Source organism: Dicentrarchus labrax, unplaced genomic scaffold, assembly GCF_905237075.1.
Source record: "Dicentrarchus labrax unplaced genomic scaffold, dlabrax2021, whole genome shotgun sequence".
In the NCBI taxonomy this organism is placed as follows: Eukaryota; Metazoa; Chordata; class Actinopteri; family Moronidae; genus Dicentrarchus; species Dicentrarchus labrax.
Genome location: NW_026136723.1, coordinates 15,467,254 through 15,491,446, shown reverse-complemented (window position 1 = coordinate 15,491,446; position 24,193 = coordinate 15,467,254). Strand labels below are relative to the sequence as shown.

Here is a 24,193-nt window from a genome sequence, read left to right as displayed (position 1 = left end):
ATATTCTCCGATGTCTGTTTGTGACAGAAAGGAATACAAAGAAAGCTTGAGTAACCGATTGTGCTATTATTTTGAAATTGAAACACACACTTCCTGTCGCATCCTGCTTTTTTCTAGCTGACTTGACGCCCTTTGGGATTGAATGAGAGTTTTGGGCACCACGTATTGCTCTTGCGCAGTACAGCCCCTGAGATGTGTCAACGTGGTAACGTAGGGGTCTCCATACAGCTTCAGAGAGACACCTCCCCCTCTGGATTCATTTAAATCAGATTAATGCAAACATCTGGATACGCCTCTGAATGGAAGTCAAATATTGACAAAGAGCATGACAAATAAAGTTTCTTGTTATATCTTGTTTTATGATCATGTTGTGTTGGTGGGCTTCAGGGCCTTTGGAGGGGCTGCAGACCAGGCAGGAATGTCTCTACGTGGCAGTGGGAGGGGGAGGGACACTCCCCTCTCAACAGGGGTTAAATTAGTGACCGAGAGGAGAGAAGTTTTAACTGTAGAGAGAAGTATTTTATAGAATAATATCTTCTTGGTCAGCCCTGCAATTTAAAAATATGCTTAATTACTTTGCCCTTTATTTCAAAAGTAAAATAATTCCTCCCTCAGATATGTGTTGTGTTATATAAAAGTCAACTCTGTCAGGTTTTCACTTGTTCTGTACATGGACAGAACAACAGTAGTGATTTACTATGTGATTTAATGGGAGGAGCAGCTCCAGCAGCCCCCACCCGCGCCGGAGCGACTGCTCCAGCCCTGCGCCCGGGGGAGGGGAGACTTTGTCCGGATACGTGGTGGAACTTGAGGCGGTCCTAGAGACCCACGCACACCGTCAGACAAGTCCGGGATCATCCCAGCCAGCCCCTCCACCATTTACCAAACTCAAAAATGGCACCCTCCACTTCTTCCCAACTCCTCTCTGCGCTATTAATCGCACTTTCCGCCTCAGTCGTGAACTCCCAGTATGAAAAATACAGCTTCAGGAGCTTCCCCAGGAATGAGCTGATGCCTCTGGAGTCCGCTTACAAATACGCGCTGGACCAGTACACCGGGGAGAAGTGGAAGGAGACGGTGGAGTACATGGAAGTGTCCCTGCGGCTGTACCGGCTGCTGCGGGACAGCGAGGCCTTCTGCAACCTCAACTGCAGCTCCGTGCGGCTGGACGACGAGCAGAAGTTTGCGGAGTTTCCAGAACTGCGTGCGTTTGGCAATGTGATGAAGAGGGCGCAGTGCCTCAAGCGCTGCAAGCAGGGGCTGCCCGCTTTCAGGCAGACCATGCCCAGCCGGGACACCATAGATGAGTTTGAAAGGAGAGAGCCGTACAAATACCTGCAGTTCGCCTACTTCAAAGTAAGAGCATGCGTTAAATATGAGGTCATCAGGAGGGTCAAATACACATTAAAGCCAAAAGACAGAGGACGTGTGTGGTTATACATGTGTGTTTATTTACTTGTGATGATGATCAGTGAGATGATGGTTTTACTGTGGACATACATGACTGTAACGTCACTCCTGAAATGCGTTCTGACGTCACCTACGTGCCACGGATGCACAAAGGAGGTCCTGAACGTTTACCTGTGTCTGCCTGTGTTGTCTTGTCCCTCCTGTTAGGAAGGAGGGTTACACACTCATAAAGACACATGAGGGCCTTTTACTGGTTATCGCCTCTACAATAAACCACCACACTGTAGGAGGTAGTTTGGATTTGGGATTAGGTTATAATCACTGTTCATTTAGGGGCAAAGGTTGGAATTATGATTAGATTTCGGGGTAACGCAGTTGATGGTTATGGTCTAATTAACACATACAACACATGAGGTAAGACAAATTAAAGTAAAATTAGTTGAGAAACATAATGCAGATATACAGAATAATTGTTGGATTTAAATGTAAAGTATCACCAAATTAATCTAAGTGATCAGCTTTACTCTATGATGGAACATTTCTACACCCACAATGGTTTGATTGGTATGAAAACAATATATCCACACACTGACGTGTTTACACCACCACCATCAAAACATCGAATGAGGAAATGTCTTTTGGTAGAAAGTTCTCGGCCCTCCATTAAAGGTACAGAGACATGTAGAAGACAACTGGGGGGTGTAACTGGGTAACACTGGGGGATTATGTGAATAGTTTTCTAAGGTTTTAAAAGAGTGTGGTTTCAGGGTTTCTTCAGTTGCACCATCAGCTGATCTTTAGAGTAATTTAATGTGATATCAGTCTCCAGATAATGGCACATGTTACGCCTCAAAAGGGGAATAGGGAAGCAACATAAAACCAGGTGTTTAATGGAAAAATCTAAGTTATTTGTTTTAAGGACATTAGATATATTATACAAGTTAAATAAGATGAGGCAAGACAACAAATGACGGGTGCTGTTAAGTCAAAGAAATAGATATAACCAAAAGAGGAGAAGAGGGTTGTTTACTACTACGTACAGTGCAGACAGCCATATGAAAGAGTAGACCTCTATAAGGAGTCTCTTCTGTGGTACAAAATGTGGACAGACAGGAGGTAATTCTCTTCTCCTTTAAGGCCACTGACATGAGAAAGTATAATATTGCCCATTGTAAAATTGACACTTAATGGTAAACAAACTACTGAGTAAGTGAGAAACAAATAAGGAAGAACCTGATAATTGAAAATCAATAGAAACAGTTCCTTAATAATTCCCAATCCGCCACTGAGCATAACAAAACTAACACATGTTTTCTGTTAATCCACCATTTAATCCCTGTTTCAGAGTTATTTATCTGTGACTTATCAGTTCTAAAGTCCTTGGTAACAACTCATTATTTTGGTACCACAACACTGCATTTGTATTATTCAATCTCCTGATAATAAATGTCTGTGTGCTTGTATTGTTTCTCCCAGTCTGAAAACCTGGCCAAGGCGGTGTCTGCTGCCCACACCTTCCTGCTCAAACATCCAGATGATGAGATGATGCAGAGGAACATGGCCTACTACAAGAGTCTGCCTGGAGCCGAAGAACACCTCAAAGACCTGGAGACCAAATCCTATGAGGTATACACACACACACACATACATGTAGAATCAGATTCTCTTTAGTTTTAATCCTAGAGACACGGTAAACATGCAAACGTGGAAAGGCTATGTGCATGTGAGAGTCACACCCATACCCACGTCTTTGTGAACGTACACACACACACACACACACACACACACACACACACACACACACACACACACTAAAAGCATCCTATTATTGGCTCTGTGGGTGCGCTGATGTGGTTGTAGCCTGTGGTGAGCTGGCCACATCATGGGACGGCTCATTCATAGACACTAGTGTTTCCCAAAATGGGAGAAAATGAAGACCATCATTATGTTTGACAGGGTTGTAGTGGCCCCATTAAAGAAGACTCACCCACCTTCTTTTACTGTAAGATAATGTATGTATTTTATATGTATATGTGTATTTTTTCTGATGTTATGTCAGTTTTTATAAGCTTGTCCTGAGAGAGAGGATATTCTATTCAGCTCTTGATACACATAATTTAACTTAAAGGTCCAGTGTGTAGGATTTAGTGACATCTAGCAGTGTAGTTGCAGATTGCAATTCCCTTGCTTCAACCCTTCCCTTCCAAACGTAAAGGACAATCTACGGTGGCCTCAAAATGTACGAAAACTGCAAACCGCCCTATCTAGAGCTGGTGTTTGGTTTATCTGTTCTGGGCTACTGAAACATGGCGGTTCAACCTGGCGGACTCCGTAGAAGAGGACCTGCTCTGTAGATAAAGGCAGCTCATTCTAAGATAACAAAAACACAACAATTCTTATTTTCAGGTGATTATTCATGAATAAAAACGTACTTATTAATATTATGTTCCATTCCTGACAATAGATCCTTCCTAAATGTTACACACTGGACCTTTAATTATACCATTAAAAGTATAATTGGCTTTTGTAAGAAAGTGGTTGTTAGTTAACCTCATGGGATGCTTCCGCAGTGCAATCACACCCAAACTGAACATTAGACGTTTGAATTATATATTTCTTCTGTGTGTGTGTGTTATTGCAGACATTGTTTGTGCGTGCAGTGCGGGCGTATAATGGAGAAAATTTCCGTACCTCGGTGTCAGACATGGAGCTGGCTCTGCGGGACTTCTTCAAGGTCTATGATGAGTGTCTGGCTGCGTCTGAGGGCCCCAGGGACATCAAAGACTTTAAAGACTTCTACCCTTCTATAGCCGGTCAGCTGGCAGAGCCTCAGTTCTGAGTCTCTCTAACATATTTCTTGTTATTGCTAAATTGAACCAGTTCTGAGTCTCTCTAACATATTTCTTGTTATTGCTAAATTGAACCTTTTTCATCATTTTATTTTGAATCTTTCTGAACTCTTCAAGCAGTCTAGTGCAGAGCTTTGATTATATCCCTCTACAGATCACTACATAGAGGTCCTTGACAGGAAAGTGACGTGTGAAAGTGACCTGACACCGGTCGTAGGGGGTTTTGTGGTTGAGAAGTTTGTGGCCACCATGTACCACTACTTGCAGTTCGCCTATTACAAATGTGAGTACCATGTTCTTATTGCTGACACCCATTACATGCATGTTATACCTTTTTTTAAATTATAGTCTTGAAACCCACTGAAAACACTCTTGTCCTTTGGAGTTTCTTAATGGAGATGTACTGGGTTATACCGCTTATTAAGGAAAATCTGTGGATTAAGTGCTGTCATTTTTGTGTTTTCAGTAAAGGATCTGAAGAACGCAGTACCTTGTGCAGCCAGCTACATGCTCTTTGACCCCAGTGATGAGGTTATGAAGAATAATGTGGCCTATTACCAGTACCACAAAAGCCAGTGGGGACTGACAGAGGAGGACTTCCTCCCCAGATCAGTGAGACATATTAATCACTACAAACCTTACGCAGCCTCAACAAAGCAAACACAGTTCTTGTCCCTAGAAAAAGGTTTTCAGGGAGAATGAGGAGAAGCGTTTTATTCAAAGTGTTAAGTTTTTAGTGAGGTTTATCGGTTTGAACTTCCTGCCTTCGCCTTCCTTTGCCTAAGTGTCTGAAGAAGGTTTTCCTTTTTCTGAACATCTTTAAGAACACTCCAGAAAGTCACTGCATCCTGCCAAGAAATAGAAATAAACCCCATAAAACCACAACTTTTTGTTTTTTATGCTTAGTTTTTTGTATGGATTAAACAAACCAGATACAACTTGTTGATTAGTGAGCGTTTGAGGTGCTGCCAGGCAGGTTTTTTCTCTGTGCTGTCTACATTTCTCTGTCTTTGTATTATGCCAGGGGTTCTTTTTCATGTCAAGTGCATAATAGATGCACATTAGACGACGGACCCCCAGTTGGAGAGGATTTTGTCTTGATGATGGGTGATGGGTAATTTTTCATTTTTTAGGTTTGAAGATAAAAAGTCTTCATAGTCAATCGGTGATCAAACTAGGATCACTTTGAATTACAATCACAGCCAACCCTTTGCTGGTTGTTCCAACTTCTAGAAATGTGACAAAAGTTAAAATATTCTGTGTGCACCACTGTGTGCAAATACACTAACTATCTGCTGGCTGTAGCCTTATAATCGATGGTCAGAAATGTAAGTGGTAGTCGACCTCGTGGCAAGAATACAAAACGTTGAACTTCTGCTTTAGTTTCAATGCTGAGGGTAACGGTATCAATCTTTGAATGTAACTCCTGGCAACAAAGGCAAATAAGCATATTCTCCAAATATCAAACTATTGTTGTAAGGTTCAACTAACATTGTATGTTTTGTCTTTGGTTCATTTTAACAACCTATTGTGTGCCTGTGTGTGCTACAGGAGGCATTGCGGTACTACAATCAGACTACCATGCAGCTACAGATGTTGGAGTTCTCTAAACAGCGCCTGGTGAGCGACGATGAGGTGAGTGCACCCATAGTACATCACAGGGATAATTCCAGCCAGGAGGTAATCTTTGGTCAAGTGAAGGGAACATTACTTACAGTCTACACTTAAAAATAGACCTGCGTGATTCCCATGAAATCAGTTAGAGTTTGAATTAGGTTGTTTGTGGCTCTCACAGGCTCTGTCCTTGTGTAATTTATGGAAAAACCCTGGATACTTTACTCTGGTCACATGACACCCTGCAGCACAATGTGGGGCCTGTGTTTATCAGGCTGCAATATGACAGACGGCCATGGGGTGGCAGCATGACACTGGTATTTCTTTTAGTCAGCATGATGCAGCACAAGGACCTTGGCCATCAGGGGCAACCCAACATAAACCAGGATTACATGGTGTAAGTGGTTAATACCATTCAGTTCTTGACTGTAATCTCTTTAGTAATGCCAGGTATGAGAAATCACAGATAGAACTGTGAGTGGGAGGATTTATGCTAATTCAGTTTGCAAAATATCATTATGAAACAAAACAGACCCTCCTGAGTTGTCTCAGTTTTTGTTTTTTTTTCTGTGTGTCTGCAGGGGGAGGTGGTGGAGTTTATAGATGAGTTCCTGGACGAGGATAATTTCCCCATGTTGGAAAGTCCGCCGAAACACTGAAAAACAAACACAAACAACAAAACAGCACCAACACTCCCCAGTTTGTATTTACTGTGTTTTGTACAAGGCTCTGATTGCTCACTGTGTTTTCACCTGCAGATCCACATTCTGAGTATTTAAAATTTCCTCTTTTGTGCACTAAATATCCAGATGAGTGGCTCACGGATTTAAAGACAATGATGATAATAGAGATAGAAATATTTTTACTTGCTGTTATATGGAGTCATTCCTCCACTGTGAATCATGTATGTTGTCTTTCAAAAAGGGTACTTTTTACAATGAATTGCTAATAAAACTTGCCAAACATCAGGTGTTTCAAGTAATCCTCGCTCTGTACAGTGTAATAGACAGTTAATGGTTTTGGGGATGTGGCCAGTTCACATCACCCCTTTAGTCTACGGTTATAGCTACATCTGCCGGTTATGGCAGGAGCATGGTTTTCAACAATTAATTGTTTGGTCTATGAAAGTATTTTATGAAAGTAAATAGTGAAATATGATTGTTACAATTTCCTAAAGCTAAATGTCATGTCTACAGATGGCTTGGTCTGTCCAACAAACCATCCAGAACCCAAAAATCAATCAATCTACTATTAATTTATCGTCACACACGGCAAAGACAAGCAGCAACTCATCATAACCAAGAAGCTGAAAGTAGAGATTTTTTGTATTTTGCTTTAAAAATCACTTAATTATTAATTAATCAACTAATACTTTATTTCAGTCGGTTGATTTTTTTTGACTGGAGCCCGAATAAAGTGAAGAGTGGATGGAGAACTGACAGCAGGATGCTTGCGAGGGTCCTTTAGACGAAGCTCAGGGCTGTGCTGAGCAGAGAGACATCCAGAGAAAACACTGAGTTGTTTAATAATGTTTGAACATTGAGTCTCTGTGCAGTTTGTCACACAGTGATGTTAAAAACCCACTAGGGAACATTCTCGCTGTATTACAGCGTCTCTCTCTCTCTCTCTGTGTTCTCATTCCTCTCCTGCCTGTATTTACCTGTCTCTCTTATTACTTCTCCTTCCCCCAATGCTTTATCTGCCCTCTTTTGTTTTTTTTAAACATTTTCGGATACATATTACAAAGAAATAATGGGTGGTATAAGCGGCTTGGTTAAAAGTTTAGATTAAAGGCTTATTGTCAGGAGTCTAGGTCACAGGTCATTCACTGAGAATGTGTCTGTTTTACCTTGACAGAAATAAAGAGTTAAAACCAGGTTCAGGAGTTTATTGTGATGTAGAGAACACACATACAGTACACATTTCATCCTGACGTCACACACATCAGGCTGTTTGAGATGAAGAAGAAAGAGGCATGGAAATATATTAGCATCATGTGAATTAGAGTCAGCAATTTCAAAAACTTTTAATTTGTTTTCTTTTAAATTTGTCATAATTTTGCGCATAACCCAGGTGATCTTTGATGATTATGATCAGTCTTCAGGCATGGATCATGTGGCAAAGCTGGTGTGTATGAGAGGTTGTTGCTTCAATCTACAATATGGTCTTTATTTATGCTATCAGGAGTACAGTACTTGTGTTTGAACAGCAGTGTCTAATAGTAGGTGAAGTAAAAGGCAGTAGTGTATATTCTGAGTAAAGTGGATGAGCTGACCCTGTGTAAGACATGAAGAGGTGATATCTACTGTCTACTGTGATTGACCGTCTTGGTGAAGAAACACACATTTAACACAAGTTAAATTTATTTCCCACACACCAGTAAAGCTACAGTACTGTATGTACAGCAAGTTATTACAGTTACAGATTTATATTTACAGAAATCTATAGACAAAAGGTACTTTATTCCCCATGCCGTCTCCACATTGGGACATTTGTGTCAACTCAGTTTCAGTCAACACAATATGGAAATGAAGAAGATTGAAATAAAGCAATAAAAACACTTTTTATAGAACACTGGATGTTAAGTTGGAGAAATACGAGGAATAAGGAAATCATCATTCATGACTGCTGACACAATAAAGTGTCTAATCTTCAAGCAACCAACCACTTTTGACATTAATTACAAGTGAAGCACTTTCTATTAAGTTATTGCCATTTAATTAATCTTAGTCTCTATACATCACCAGAATCACAAACTCTAATATCTAAATTCAAACCCTCTTATAACTATTTAAATTTATTTACAGTTGCACTTTTTTACGAGTTTTTTGTTTTTTTTAACACAACCTTGCTCTCAAGTATTTGGCACAGTACAGAAAAATCAAAAGTGTAATTGCCATGGATTCACATAGAGCTATAGTACACTGTAAAATCATCATCATTTTTAAACCAAATTTTTATGAAGTTATAAACATCATGAATTTCCAATAAAGCTGAATAAATTATTTAAACAACCCTTTTTTAATTTCTCATACTGTGATTCATCGGGACAAACAAGTAAGGAATCATAATCCATTGATGTAGTAAACAATATTTATAATTATAGAGCTAAATGTAACAATTTATCATGACATATATTTTAGGGCATGTGGTCCAGCCCTAATTTTAACCCAAAGTCATAGGCTTACTAATCTAACTACATTTTTCATTAAACACCCTAAGCCATCACAATATGTCAGACTTCTATTAGTTTCTCTCTGTTGCCATGGCAGCACCACAATGTTTGATCTCTGGTTGGTCTGAATGCCGTCAGCAAACCGACGTACCGCTGACCGGTGGATTGCATGGACCTGAGACACACAAATGCACACACACACACACACACACACACACACACACACACACACACACACACACACACACACACTCTCAATCTTTCTCACACAGATACACACACACACACACACACACACACACACACACACACACACACACACACACACACACACACACACACTCTCTCAATCTTTCTCACACAGATACACACACACACACACACACACACACAGGGGCTGAGTCTGCAGTCTGGATGGACACCCGCTCTGTATCTCTCACCAGTCGACTGTCAAAATCAACAGAGGCAGGAAAATCTTAAAATGTTTCACCTGTCATCCTTCGTTCACACACTTTTCCCCGCATACCTCATACTGCTCGTTCGACTCTCTCTCATTTGGTCTAACCAACATCATCGTCATCATCCTTTTTTCCATTCATGCTGGTTTGACAGAACCCCGGCTGTGCGCAAATCTGCTGTGATGATCTGAAGTGTTCTGAACTTCAGCGCTCTTATCGTGGAGTAACAAGTGGACTACAGTTTTTCATCAACATGATACTCAGACAAACAGAAAAAGATTGAGAATCAAGAACAATACAGAAAAATCAACACTAAACGAGCAGTCAATGAAGACAACAAAAACAACAGCAAGGTTACACAGAGAATCTTTACCACAATGTCCAAGAGCTTTGGAGGTTGAAGTCTCAGTTCATATATTCCGGCAGGCAGGCATGCCTTCTTGTGGTTTTCCTACATGGTCATTTCATTGTAATCTCCTTTTTCAGTTCTTGGAGTTGAGTCAAGTCCAGACACAGCCCCCTCCACCTGTCCAGCTAGATGTCAGAGCTTTGAAAATAATGGGTAGGTATAACAGAGATGGGTAAAACTTAAAAATCAATGAGTGGGACAGACAGAACTGCTAACGTCTTGTTTCATTCAGGTTTCACTCAGTTAGATATCGGTTCTTATTGTTTTACAACATTTCTGCATCACATACGTAAGGTTTGGCTCTTCAAATCTGTTCATACCTATCCAAAATCTTCAATTACGCAGTATTTTCTAGCAAGATGAAGGGCTGTGCTTTCCTCTCAATTTCATCAACTCCTCCTAAATGTCTCTGTCCTCTTCAGCGTCACTCTTTCCTCTTCTATCACTCTTACACTTTTTGCTGCATCTCTATCTGTTGGCCCTGTCTGGTCTGACTCTGGCCCTTCCCATTCATCTCGTACATTGAGCTCTTCTGCTGCTGCCGTCGGTAACACCACACCCCGACGATTATAGCTGCAGCGATCACACACATCACCGCAATTATGGCCGCCACTGTGGGACCTCGGCTGGAGGAGCTCGGAGGATGGGGAGGGCAGTTCTCACCTGTACAAATCGTCTCCCCCATATCTCCCTCCATCTCACCCCTCTCGCCGGCCTCACCAGGCAGGCTGTGCACAGTGTGTTCCTCCAGGGTGTCACCGTTGTCCAGCACCGGTCCAGCTGGGTCCTGATTGATTAACGGGTGCTCAGTGAGGTCACCAAGCCAGGAGTGGGTGGGAGCTGCCTGCTGTGTGTCGTAGTCCAGGGGGTCGGAGTATGAGGGGGAGTCTGAGGGCTGTGAGCGGTCAGGGAAGGGAGCAGCGGTGGGGATGAAGCCGGGCCACATCTCCTCCACTCCCCCTTGCTGTAAGGCAGGGTCTGTGGTGGGAGACTCGGAGACCTCTGGTAAGGTGGTGTAAGGGACAGGTCTCCGAATTTCCACTTCATTGGGTCTGTCTGTTGTCCTGACAACTGTCCCCCTTTCGCTATCCTCGGGTCTTACCCTTTCTGTTGTGGAGTCCTCATTTTCAGTTTCCTCTGCAACGACAGGGTAGCCGTCCAACCAGGTCTCATCGGTGGTGGCCTTTCCTCCTTCTCCCTTCTGAGTGACATTCTGACGTTCATCTGTTGCTATAGAAATGATTACATGCTGATGACCGTCATCAACATCTTCATGGCTATCATGATGGTCGTAGCTGTCATGATCATCGTGCTCATGAGCATCGTGATCAGTATAACGGTCGTTATCCTCCACCAGCTCTTGGCCTTCGTCATCATGATCATCATGGTCTGGATGCTCCTTGGAGCCATCAGGATGTTCTTGATCATCCTCACCAGGATCGTCAGTCACATCTTCATGATCTTCATAGCTTTCATGTTCATCGTAAGTATCATCTCGATCATCATAGTCCTCGCTGCTGTAGCGAATGCGATCACGCTCCTCTTCATGTTCACCCATGTCATAATGGTCATCATGATCGTCATGATTGTCGTGGTGGTCCCGTCTATCCAGATCATCATGCTGAGCTGGAATGTAATGTTTCACATGATCATCACGGCCATCTACGTCCTGGTGACTGTCATGGTCGTCTTGATCATCATGGTGACTGTCGTCATGGGCATCCTTGTCGTCATGGTTGCTGTCATCATGATCATCTCGGTCATCAGCATCATGAGGATCGTAGCTGTCTGGCTCACGATCATGGTCGCCAACATCAACTGGATGCTGGTGCCTTTCTTGGCTCTCGTGCTCTTCACTCTCCTCTGATTGGGGGCCTGAGGCCCTCTGTGTAGTCTGTGTGACTGGATTGGTGGAGACGGGATGCCCGTCCTCCGGGAAGGCCTCAGAAGGGAACCAGAAGAGGTGTTTCTGGGAGAGTAGAGAGACCGGTGCTTCTGTGGCTGCAGCTGCGTCAGTTGTGACCCCGTCCCTCCTCTCCTGCTCCCACCTCGGATGGCCTATGATGTCCTCAACAGCCCATTCCCCATCTTTTTCTCCTCCTTCTACAGCTCCTTCCGATTTTCTACCAATCACATCTCCTTCCACTTCATGTTCTCCATGTTGGTCTTGATGCTCCTCCTCCACTTCGACACTGAAGCTCGTCTCTTGCTGCTCCTGACTCATTTTCCCCTCCGGGTATGAAGCTCCATGCACCTCCTCATACACCTCACCACGAGCCTCCTCTGGTCTCTCGCTGTGGCGCACTTCCTCTCCATACGAATCTGTGAACTTGTCCTCATAATCTATGTGACTTTCAGTCTCATCTGCAGAAACACAACAAGGACACATATACTTGGTCAGGTAATGAAGCACACCCAATTTCAACATTCGCGATCATGCAATGCAACTCAAGAGGCATTTGACACACTTCATAGACAAGTTTCAGATTCTGACAATGTGGACAAAATTTCTTTCCAGTCAGAGTTAGAGAATATTGAGACCACACCAATATTTCCGTCCACTCAATATGAACATACAGACAGTTAGCTTAGCTTAGCATAAAGACAGGAAACACTGGGACATAGCTGGCCTTACTTTGTCAAAAGTCAAAAAATGCCTACTAGTACCTAGCAAATTTTTTCCTGTTTGGGGCAATTCATTTCTTTACTCCAGTTGTTGCCGTGAGGTTGTCAGGCAATCAGTAGAACTTAACACTGGAACAGTTTAGTTTTACACTTTTTGGATGGAATAAACAAACTAGATAACATGTTAATTAGTATGTTTTACAGGCTGATTTTGTTTTACCTTGGACAGAACCAGGCAGCAGTTTCCAATGTTTATGTTAAGCTATGCTAATCAAATTTTCACCCAGAAAGCAAATACGTGTTTCCTAAAATGTAGAACTATTCCTTTAAACTAAAGCAATGTCTAAATATGATCCTTCATTACAGGTTATAATCTGCTCACTTGAAGGATTTCTACTGGCTTGATTATGAAAGTATATCAGTGTATCACAATACAATAAAGAGTAATAATAGAGTAAAATAAGAAAAAAATGTAATATCATTTTGAGTAACAGAAATTTGTTTGGTTTTGTTTCCTCTTTAAATTCCCTGTGACGCCTCACATTAATCTTCAGGAACCACTGCTGTAGAGCACAAACATGACTACGACTCTGGTAGCTTACGAAGGACACAGGCCCAGCGTTCTGTCTTCACAGACAACTCTTGCCCTCTTCTCCCTCTGCTATGAACTGGGCCACACTATGGCATCTCACACTGAGGTGTCATAGCAGCCATTTCCATCCCAACTCACAACTGAGACTCTGTTTTCCAAAAGCCAGGAATTGGCACTGGTCACCAAAAAACAATGGGCGCTAACAAGAAAGAAGTGAGGAGGTTGACCTCAGAGCGGTCTCCTGTCTGGGTCAAAGCTCAGTGCTTCTAAGAGGACAAACAAGAAGGGGGCTTTCTCTTTCTCTTACTGCCTCTTTTCATTTCTGTCCCACTCACCAACATAAACAGTTTAAACACCATCTTACCTTTGACACATATCTCTACCAGTCCATACCACTCTCCACAGCTGTCGCACAGCAGGCTGAAGGCACTGTGTCCACTGGGCATTACATAACCCGGCACACATGTGTACAGCAGCTCATCTCCCAGCTCATATCCAGAGTGCTCCTGTAGACGGGCATTAGGAAAGGATGGCGGGTCACCGCATGGCACACCTGTCAACGACAAACACAGAGATGCATGTAATCCCTATTCCGTATTACACAGTGTGGTTAATGAAACATGACTCATTATTATTATCCAGTTTTACAGCATCGCTATCCCATTTGTAAACAGAAAGAGATAGGAATGACTCTGGGGAACATGAAGCAATGGGGTTTGTGGAAAATGTGGATGTAATTTTGACAAGCACGACCACTAACAATACCACTAGGATGAGATAAAGGCTACGTATTGTCTTGACTCCGGTCTAATTCTTTATGGTAATTATACCAAGGCAACACAGTGTATTTGACACACTGACTAAAACAATGCTAGTTTCACTTATTCACTCTCCACAATAAGAAACTTTTAATAATACATTCAGCTTTTTTATTTTAACATTAAACAATTAAAATCTGTTTTTTTCCAGAACGAAGGTCTAATATTTGTGAATAAAGCTACTCAATTTACAGTAGCATTATTGTAAAATGATAAAAAAAAATGTTTGCACAGTTTAGTTCATTTACAACAAATCACAATCCTTTACATTACTGCCAAGCATTTTCAAAAACAAAGTTTTGATGTATTTTTCTTCCTTCCATGCAGACAATGTCAGTCCAGTGGCTGATTTGAATTTTACCTGACCAAGGGAACCTATGTCTGGCTTTGCAGCTGACTCTGCACTGCTGGATAACTGAACAATGTGGGTAAAATTAATGTGTTATAATAATATTATTGGTTATCTTTAAAGTGCTGAAAAAAATGGAAATTTGAACATCTAGAATATTATGACAACTGGGCAAACTCCAAAGATCCTGTGATACAGCTGAAAGCTCCAGAGCAGTTACTAAATGGACCTTGCAGTGTGATTGTTAATTTTCTATAAAGTTACTTTATTGTTTTGTCAACAATAAAGTAACTTTATAGAAAATTAAGCAAGATCCAATGTGCACTGTGATCCATTATAACTACCTCAACATTATCATATTTTGGGCTAAAATGATTTGAGCCCAAAATTACACAAACACATTAAAATTGTTGAAATATAGAGTGTGTAGTACAATTAAACAATAAAAAATGCAAAATGGTCTTAGGTGTAGGATTTTGTGGAATCTAGTATTGTAGCTGCAGTTTATATATATAGAGCCAGTGTTTGGTTTGTCTGTTCTGAGCTACTGTAGAAACACGGAGGTTCAACGTGGCAGCTTCTATGCAGCATCTGTAAACATGAAAGTCTCATTCTAAGGTTACAAAAACATAATTATTCTTATTTTGAGGTGATTATACACTATTGAAACATAGTTATGCATATTATATTGCATTTCTGCCAACAGATCCTCCACACTGGACATTTAAAACAGTTTTTACCCAACAGAATTTATGTAATTTACTGTAATGTAATTTTCAAATTACACATATTGTGCATTGCCCTGATAATTGAACTAACGTGGTATTTTATACCTCCATACCCCCTTTCATCACAATAACCATAACCATAGCTCCATAAACATAACTGTAGCCGTTACCACAACTATGTGGAGCTGTGTCATTGCTTTAAGTGGATCTGTACTGTTCATTTTTCCCACAGCAGTGTGTTTGTGTTAGCCTCGGGTGTGTACTATATAAACAGCCACAGTAGCTCTGCTGTTTATGGGGCACGACTAGAGATCTCTTCTGGGTGGCGTCCAATAATAGTCTGATCCAAAACCAACCACTGACTGGCCCCCTCCCCTCTCAGATCCATGCCAGTGGAATAGGTGTGTGGAATTTAGCTTCAGTTCTTTTGGGGCTTACGTACATTCATGGATCAACTTATATCATCACATACACATCACACACTTGGATATTCAGGAGAAGGCAGAAAGATTGGTATATAACGACAGATATGAGTAAAAACATAGAAGTGACAAGCACAAACAAACACACACACATACACACACACACACACTTGCAGGATGGAGAGTGTTGAAAGTAGAGGTGTAGATGGAAGGAACGCAGTAACACAGCCTCTTTCACACCTCAGTAAATATCTCAGGAAGGAGAACTACACACAAATACACACAAAGCTCATCCATTCATATCCTGATCACTGCTCACAACGTTGTGTACAGTATAAAATGTATAAAAATTATAAGTGCATATATCCGCGTTAGTGCGTTTACTGACCATTGTCTTTGATGCAGAAGGCGTCCAGGTGTGCCGCGTCCTCTGTGGCGTTTTCTGTTCTCACATCAACTGCTTTCAGTGCACTGCCCACCACATTACACACGGTGGTCCTACAAATCAATAAATAGATAGATTGATCAAATAATGTTGGAGAACGCAACCTGCACCTACACACTCATTAGTTACAATGGGATAAGAGAGGAAATGGCCGACAGCAAAGCATTTAAGCACCCCTAAGGGACTCTGCCAATCTGGGTGGTCACTATGTGTTTGCTATACTCCCTTAAGTATAAAAAAGTAAAAGTAAAAGTAGAAAAATTAGGTATTTTATTACTTCTATTTATGCTATTCAATACTTCTACTCCATTACATTTTCAATGGAAAATCTACATTTATCTGATAACTTAAATTGCTACTTACTTTTCAGAATAAGATTTAACATAAATATAATATGCTACAGTTTATTAAACCAGTGGTTCCCAATCTTGTTAGCTTGTAACCTCTTAAACAAAGCAACCGGTAATTGAGTCCTCTTGTCATGTTTCAGATATCTATGAGTTGTTTGGAGTTCTACCAAAGAGTTAAAATAATCCAATATTTTACCCCCCCAAAAAAGCAATAAATAAATATAAATCCAGAAGACAAATTTGTGTAATACAGCTTTGTTTTTGTTTTTTTTTTTTTTTTTTGTCCCCCAGGTTGGGAACCAGTGGACAAAAATACTTAACAGTATATAAAGTAGTTAAAACAGGCTCCATCTCAAGCAGCTACAACAGTAAAATGCTGCTTTCACACTGATGCACCAATTAAATAATGTTAGTCACAGCAGTCATTTTCCTGCAGACTACTTTTACTTTTGATACTTAAATACATTTTGCTGATAATACTTATTATGTAAAGTAATAACCCATTATATCATTATGGGTTATGAATTCGGGACTTTTACTTGTAATGGACTATTATTACATTCATGTATTAGTACTTTTATTCAACAACAGTGATTACTACTACTGATGAAAGTGAGGTGAGAGTTCTTCTGGTTAATGTCACCCATAAAGCTGCAACTCTGGTTTATATATACATATAACATGACGACACACACGGGTATATGCACCCCTTACTGCTCTGATTTGGTGCTTACTCAAATATTATTACAACGTGACATCAGAGTCCTGGAGCACACAGACTCAGACATGCAGTATCAGTGTAGCCTGTGGCACAATATTATCACACTATGACACATTACGAATAGATGTTCCCATACAGAAGCCTTAAGTTACACACAGCTTCAGATAGAACAAATCATAACATTAGGGAACAAATGAATAATGCGGTCAGTGCATAACGCCTACAAGCAGTGGATAAAAATGCTGAGTAAATAGTCTATTTTTGTTGCCACATTAAGGTTTATAGCATCATTAGCCTATTTGTCATCCAAAAGCACCAGATAAGGCTGACTCAGACTTCCCAGGCCAATCAAATCATGTTCCCATAGCAGCTCCCGACACCAATCAAAGTTTGAATGAGTTCAGAAATATCATTAAAAGTCAGACACTTTTCATTAATAACAGGTTTGACCGGTTATATTATTAATCAAGTATCATTAACTGGAAACGGTAGTGGGCCAGACTTTAATGTGGGCTTGTGTGTGAGTCTGTGTATGTGTGTGTGTGTGTGTGTGTGTGTGTGTGTGTGTGTGTGTGTGGGTGTGTGTGTGTGTGTGTGTGTGTGTGTGTGTGTGTGTGTGTGTGTGTGTGTGTGTGTGTGTGTGTGTGTGTGTGTGTGTGTGTGTGTGTGTGTGTGTGTGTGTTTGTGTGTGTGTGTGTGTGTGTTAATCAAAGCATCAGTAATTGGAAAGAATTTGACTGGCAGTGCAGCGAGACTGTGAGAAGTGGTGTGAGTCATACTGCATGCTTGTGCCATGCTAACTTCAGCTTATAAGGACAAAAATCTGTGAGAGAGTGAAACGGGCAGAAAGAGAGAAATCGCCAAGAAAACACTCGGAGAGAGACAAAAACCACAAAGGCTGTTTTCACTTTAAACTATAACTGTGTGTGTGTGTGTGTGTGTGTGTGTGTGTGTGTGTGTGTGTGTGTGTGTGAGAGAGAGAGAGAGAGAGAGAGAGAGAGAGAGAGAGAGAGAGAGAGAGATTGACATCTATCAGGGGAGGCAGGGAACATTTCACCTAATCAAAGAACCATTTCTCAAAACCTTCACCTTACATGACACAACTATCACAGGGAGGACTCAAAGGTGTGTGTGTTTGTATGAAACTGAGTGTTAATTCAGTCTTGGGTTGGGTTGGGGTTTTTTTTGTGTTTGGTTACCGGGGCAGCAGATCTGTGACTGACAGGTAAGAGGAAGATGTTAAGGTAGGGGAGTCAATCTCAGAAGCACTTGTTGTTATGCAACAGACCTAAATACTATGTCAATGCAACTCTGAAGACTATAGGTGAACTGGCACCAACACCCGAGTGTTAGCTTCTGAAAAACAGCACAATTCATACCACATAGAAATAAGTGGAAGAAACGGTTAAGGAACCCCTACACGTGTTTCTGCCTTTATTTATTTACAGTTAAAAGACATAGAGTAAATGTCTGCTGTTTAACAGTAAATAAATTAAAGGCTAAAACACATCAATCAGCTCTTCAGAAGGGAGGCACTTTAATTTTCATTTTCTGTGACATGAAAATGAATGTTAATGTGTTTCTCTCTCTACAGGTAATTTGGACCCTTAGAGAGAGAGGAGACACTAGGTCCTCTGGCCTTCCCATTTAGTGCTGTAGAGGGACAGTGGTAGGACTTACAGGATATCTGTCCTATTGAGCATATCCTATTCAGTCAGCTGAACATGGATATTAGCTTTTTTAAAATGTATTTATGTAAAATAATTCTTGTTAGAGTAATCACATTGTTTTTATATTTATCATGCTATGTCTTTTGTATTATGTATTTTTGTGTAATATTCAGTTTTTTCACATGTAAAAACACAAAAAAAGATTTAAAAAAATGACTGTGATAGCAGGACATTTGACCCAGATGCAGTCTATTTATCACACCTGTGAGTGCTCATGTAATTTTAATGAGCGAACCTGAAGAAGCTTCAGGCAAAACTCTTATAAATCGCAGTAAAGTCATTCCAGTGTGCAGTGGTTGATTTTGAGATTTAAATGCATACCAGCTCCTATAATATAATATGTGTGTGTGTATATATATATAATATATATTATCTTTGCAATGTTCCATCAATCTGTATATATCAAAGGTGTATATACTGTATAACTCTTATTTTATATTTCTATTAGATTTCCTATGTTTTATTCTTTTTTATGTGTATTTTCTTCTTTTTGTGTTGTATCTGTAGCTGCTGTAACAAGTGGATTTCCCTGGTGTGGGATCAATAAAGTCTATCTTATCTCATCTTACATAATGAAGTAACTACTCCCACAATAGCGGCTGTCGTGATACTGCTGTAACATCCTTTTTTACTCAAGAGCCGACAACACAGGGGTGCACAAAGCTCGCACAAAGTTTTTTCTTGTAATATACCAGTTTACAGTCCTGAATGTAGTTTGTTCATGATCACTACTGAGTCACCAGAAATGTAGAGTAATGGTGTTGAGCTCCTGACTTTTGTGTAAAAACTGATATATGAGATGAGTCAACAGACAGGACCGTATGGGACAGTGGCCAACACCTACAGGACATCTACTCTACAACAGGCAGACAAGGAGCAGCCTTACAGGGAGCAGACAAGCTAAATTAAAAGAAGAAACAATAAGAGAGATGAAGTGGCTGTGATGTAACACTGGACACAGAGAGGTTCCTCCATCAACACTGCAGAAGAATAAACCGGGTCCAGGTGGAAAAGGTTTGAGAGGGCGTGTTAGAGATGAACTTAGACAGACGCACAGAGATGGGTGATATACTGTCAAACATGGTAAGCGGGTGTGAAAGCTGGCCAACACATAGAGAGCGGGGAGGAAGGAAAAATAACGAGTCAGCTTTTCCTCTGACCGGGCATTCGTCACAGGGCAGCTGCCATTTTGAAGCAGGTTCAGTTTCATAACATTTGACTAATGAGTAAGGAAAATATAAGTTGTTTCCACACTTCTTATACTAATTTAATTAGTTGCTTACATTTTATTTACCATAAATTTATCAGCTTACAATATCTTATTTAGTCCATTTAGTATGTAGTAACTTTGCAGAGAATGGGAATTGTTCAGGAGAGCCATGTTAGCGTAGAGGTATGGCTCTAGGGATAGGTAGTCGGTCTGTAGGTAGGTTGGTGCCAAAATAACTCAAAACTGCTGTGGATACTAACATTTTGTGCAGACATCCATGTCCCCCTCAGGATGAATCTTAATAACTTTTTTTTAGACCGAATAAGCTTAAATTGACAAATGTTAGCTAACAATGCTAAACTAAGATGGTGAATATGGTTAACATTGTACCTGCTAAACATGATCATGTTAGCGTTGTTAATGTGAGCATGCCAGCTTGTTAGTGTTAGCATTCAGCTCAAAAGACCTGCACAGCTTCACAGAGTCCTGTGCTTATCCTTGTTTATTATTATTGTTTATATTTGTTATATCTGTTTCTGGGGTTGTAAATTGAAGATGTCACCTTGGGCTCTGGTAAACTCTGCTGGCTTTTTTTTTTTCTATTTTCTGATATTTCATAGACAAAATGATTAATCAGTTAATCAAGAAATAATTGGCAGATTAATTCATAATGAAAATAATACTTGCAGCAATAGTTTAAAAGTTGAGTTACAAATATATAAATATATGTATGTCTGTTGGGCCTTGATGAATTATTAGTTACGTAGTTAATTCTTCTTCAACAGGAAAATAGTATTTCAGCTGAGCTTTGAAAAGCACAAGCACCACACCAGCATCCATATTGAACCCCATTACCTACAGGCCTGGAATCACCTTACATTCGAAACCATGTAGACCAGGACAACTGCACTACTTTCTCTCTATCCTCTGCAATTACAGCTAAGGATACAAGTTGTCAATCAAACACCGAACTATAACGATGTACCTATGTTGCTCCGCTCTGTCTCTCTGTCTCTCTGCCTGTCTGTCTGTCTGTCTGTCTGTCTGTCATGTTACCGTGGAGATGAGAGGTGTAAATGGAGGCAGTTGTCGACATGACACCCCGGCTCAGAATTCCCTCCTCCTCCAGGAAGGAACAGAGGAGTCTTTCTCCCTCTCTTCCTCTCTCCTTTTTCTCTTTCCCCCCTGAAATGTGTCACTCTCTTCTTCCCACTCTCTCTATAACTGCCGCTGATGCCTTCACTTCCTTTCTCTTTCATCCACTCCTGCAACCTCCATCACACACACAGAAGCGCTCACACCAAAATGACCTTTGACATCTTTGGAAATCTCAAGTCCCCTACATGTGCCTTAAAACAATGAAGACCCTCATGCACAAACATGCACAATTACAGACACAAATACTTCTTTTTCTTACCCCACTGCGCCTCCGTAGAGCCACCCACGGGTGCATGGGGAGAAGAAGCACTCTACCACAGCGTGACGGAGCTCCTCTGATGATGCCAAGCGGGCATGTCGTGAGGCACAAGCCCGTTCAGCGTCTCTGAAGCCCTGCAGGCCGGAGGAGTTCCGCAAGTCCAACACGAACACTCGACCTGGGAAGAGAGAGCAAGGAGGGAAACCTCTGAAACTTTATTTGGTCACTTTTTTTGTACCCAAAGGTAGATTTGGTCCAGTTGTTAACCTCTTAAATTGCACAATATTCAATAATCTTTTCTGTCTTACATGAAGATAAAACAGATGCATTTGTTCACAAGAGAATAATCCCAATTAAGTTGAACATTACTGTTAGATAAGGAAAATTAAGGCTAAAAGCCCTGTTATGGGGGGGGGGGGGCTATACTAGATTGTTTATGCTTAAATGTCCTCAGGTTTTTTAGTCCTTCCAATTTTCTTTAACATGGGTTTTAGGCATCCATTTCAATGGTTGAAATGGTGAGACTGAACTAGTAAAGCAACATATAATTAATACTTTGGAGATGTGCAAATATGTATTTTGTGACTGGTAACAAAGTCTATATCCTCATCATGTGCGCCATAATGATGATTTGATATTAATCAAACCATGTCTATCCTAATGGGGTAACTGCTTGTTATATACATAAAATACACAACAAAACAAGATGATATAACGTTAGGAGAGAGTAATATTTGACGCCTACTACTAATATATATATATATTGTAAAATAAATAACTACGACATGTCACTTGCGTGTCAGAGCTTTGATATCTGTGCGCTTTGTCCACCTCCTGAGACGGTTGACTACAGGTGTAATCCATTCACTGCACCACAAGAGCACTCCGTCTCACTCATTGTCACCTCAGTAATGTTCACAAACCCCCAAAAATCTTGTTATGTTTAAAATGAGAGTTCAACCTTATAAATATGAGGATTTGTGAAAGTAAGTCCCTTACGCACAGCTTTACTGGACGTATGAGGCTTTTTGGATATTGCGTGAAACATTTTTAGTCGGGGAAAAACAACCCCACGGGCTAAGAGGGAACGTGCTCTCTGGCGATCATTACAAAACGCACGAGACAGCAGGGCAGGTGTCAGACGTTAGCGCGCGCTTCCACCAGCTCTGAGTACCAGTTAAACCTTAACTTCATGATAGAAGATTTAACATTTTAATACAAGCTTATACATGCGTTTGGGAATAAATTGTGACTTAGCAGTTTTGTTGACACGTTTTTATAATTTTATTCTATTAAAATAACTTAATAAAATTAACTTACCGTCTGCATTTACAACAGAGGTCCCCAAAAGACAAACCAGGCTTCCAAAGAGCAATGATAGAACAGTTTGACTACGATCCAGCATTTTCTTTTTTCTTCTTCTTTTTTTCTTGCGCCCTCGTCTGTAGGCAAAAGTCTCACTTTTTATGTTAGAAAACGTGTCCAAAAAACTTCCAAAACGACTTAGTATTCACAGTCTCGGTGGAGAGCGAACTCCCTCCTGGTGGACAGAGGTGGACTGAGCAGGAGGAAGAAGCTTGTTGTCAAGTGCGGCTGATAAACGGAAAAGAAAACGGTCCGCGCGGATCTACTGCGAGGCGCAGTTTAGGTCCCCCAAATAGTCGCCCTCGCGAGCAGATGGAGCACCGGTGTGAAAACTCGCGTGGCGGTGTTAGTAAATACGTCACGGCTCAAACTCTTGAGGTTGGTCAGATAGACTGCTGAAAGAGAGAGAGAGAGAGGGAGAGAGGGAGAGAGGAGGGAGAATAGGAAAGCTGCTGCTGAATTGTCCATGAGCAACACATGAAAGCTTTACCTGGTCATTACTTGTGAGCTGGCATGACATAAAAGCCTTTAGGTAAAATGTTAAAAACTGTATGAGGGGGCTTATTATCAGTATAAGTATTAGAAATTGGCACTGTTTTTTAAGACAATTTAACACCCAGTGGCTAATAAGAGAGCTCAGGTTCAAAATGGTGCAGGTCCTTTGAGCAGAACAAAATCTTAATTAAGGTTTATTGTCCCCTCTGCTAGGCCAAACTTCCCTCTATTAGTCGGTGTGTGTGTGTGTGTGTGTGAGAGAGAGAGAGAGAGTGTGTGTGTGTCCCATTTGGTTTAGGCAGATAAAGACAGATGACCATAGCCCATAGAGAGCATTTTAAAGCATGCAGGCATTGTTACAGTGAATCTGCAGGTGAAGATAACCAACCCACGTAGCACCAGTAAATACAGGATCCACACCACTAAATCTACAGCAACATTATAAAAACGTTATACACAGACAATAAAAGTTATCACAGTGTGCACATATGTTTTTTTTTTTAAATATACAAATGCACACCTACAAGCAACTGGATTTCCCTTTAATCTGTGTAGAAACAGCACATCCAAGGGGATAGTGCTGCAGTGTGAGAGTTGTCCTCTTGACTGAATATTTGGGGCATTTTCTCATCTGCAAGCAACAAGAATGGAATATTATAAACTTAAGTTTTATTCTTGACCATGGAAACAGCAGTTGATATGAAGTACTGTCCATTTAGTAGCTGTTCCGGAGCTTTCACATGATCTTCTTCAGCAGATGGATGTTGTCATGGAGCTGTTATTTTCAACTTTCAACATCCTTAAGAAGTGGTCAGAAAAATGTACATTTGATCATCTACAATCTCATGACACCTGGGCAGTGGTGGAAAGGAACCGAGTACATTTACTCAAGTACTTTACTTAAGTACTTGTACTTTACTTGAGTGTTTTCATTTACTTAATAATTCTCCTCTACTACATTTAAGAGAGAAATATTGTACTTTTTACTACATTTATAGATACCAAGTTACT

The 24,193-nt window shown here is 40.8% G+C and overlaps 2 protein-coding genes across 2 annotated transcripts; one reads left to right on the top strand and one right to left on the bottom strand.

The window, feature by feature from the left end:
* Window positions 1–739: 739 nt before the first annotated feature.
* crtap (cartilage associated protein) lies at window positions 740–6,841 on the top strand. Its single transcript, XM_051390384.1, has 7 exons — window positions 740–1,356; window positions 2,887–3,036; window positions 4,052–4,223; window positions 4,414–4,542; window positions 4,726–4,871; window positions 5,811–5,894; window positions 6,455–6,841. The coding sequence occupies exons 1-7, from the start codon at window positions 895–897 to the stop codon at window positions 6,530–6,532; spliced, it is 1,221 nt and encodes a 406-aa protein (XP_051246344.1). The 5' UTR covers window positions 740–894; the 3' UTR covers window positions 6,533–6,841.
* A 905-nt stretch (window positions 6,842–7,746) lies between these two features.
* Window positions 7,747–23,054, bottom strand: susd5 (sushi domain containing 5). Its single transcript, XM_051390374.1, has 5 exons — window positions 22,643–23,054; window positions 21,323–21,500; window positions 15,838–15,947; window positions 13,497–13,685; window positions 7,747–12,279 (listed from the first exon to the last, which is right to left on the bottom strand). The coding sequence occupies exons 1-5, from the start codon at window positions 22,725–22,727 to the stop codon at window positions 10,364–10,366; spliced, it is 2,478 nt and encodes an 825-aa protein (XP_051246334.1). The 5' UTR covers window positions 22,728–23,054; the 3' UTR covers window positions 7,747–10,363.
* Window positions 23,055–24,193: the final 1,139 nt, after the last annotated feature.

What these genes read in the sequence shown, in the direction of transcription:
- crtap (XM_051390384.1), top strand. Translation starts at nt 895, where the DNA reads ATGGCACCCTCCACTTCTTCCCAACTCCTCTCTGCGCTATTAATCGCA. An exon ending in TGCAGTTCGCCTACTTCAAA is followed by an intron (nt 1,357 to 2,886) that starts GTAAGAGCATGC and finishes TGTTTCTCCCAG; the next exon opens with TCTGAAAACCTGGCCAAGGC. An exon ending in TGGAGACCAAATCCTATGAG is followed by an intron (nt 3,037 to 4,051) that starts GTATACACACAC and finishes GTGTTATTGCAG; the next exon opens with ACATTGTTTGTGCGTGCAGT.
- susd5 (XM_051390374.1), bottom strand. Translation starts at nt 22,727, where the DNA reads ATGCTGGATCGTAGTCAAACTGTTCTATCATTGCTCTTTGGAAGCCTG. An exon ending in CTCTGTTGTAAATGCAGACG is followed by an intron (nt 21,501 to 22,642) that starts GTAAGTTAATTT and finishes CTCTCTTCCCAG; the next exon opens with GTCGAGTGTTCGTGTTGGAC. An exon ending in CTTCTGCATCAAAGACAATG is followed by an intron (nt 13,686 to 15,837) that starts GTCAGTAAACGC and finishes TGTCGTTGACAG; the next exon opens with GTGTGCCATGCGGTGACCCG.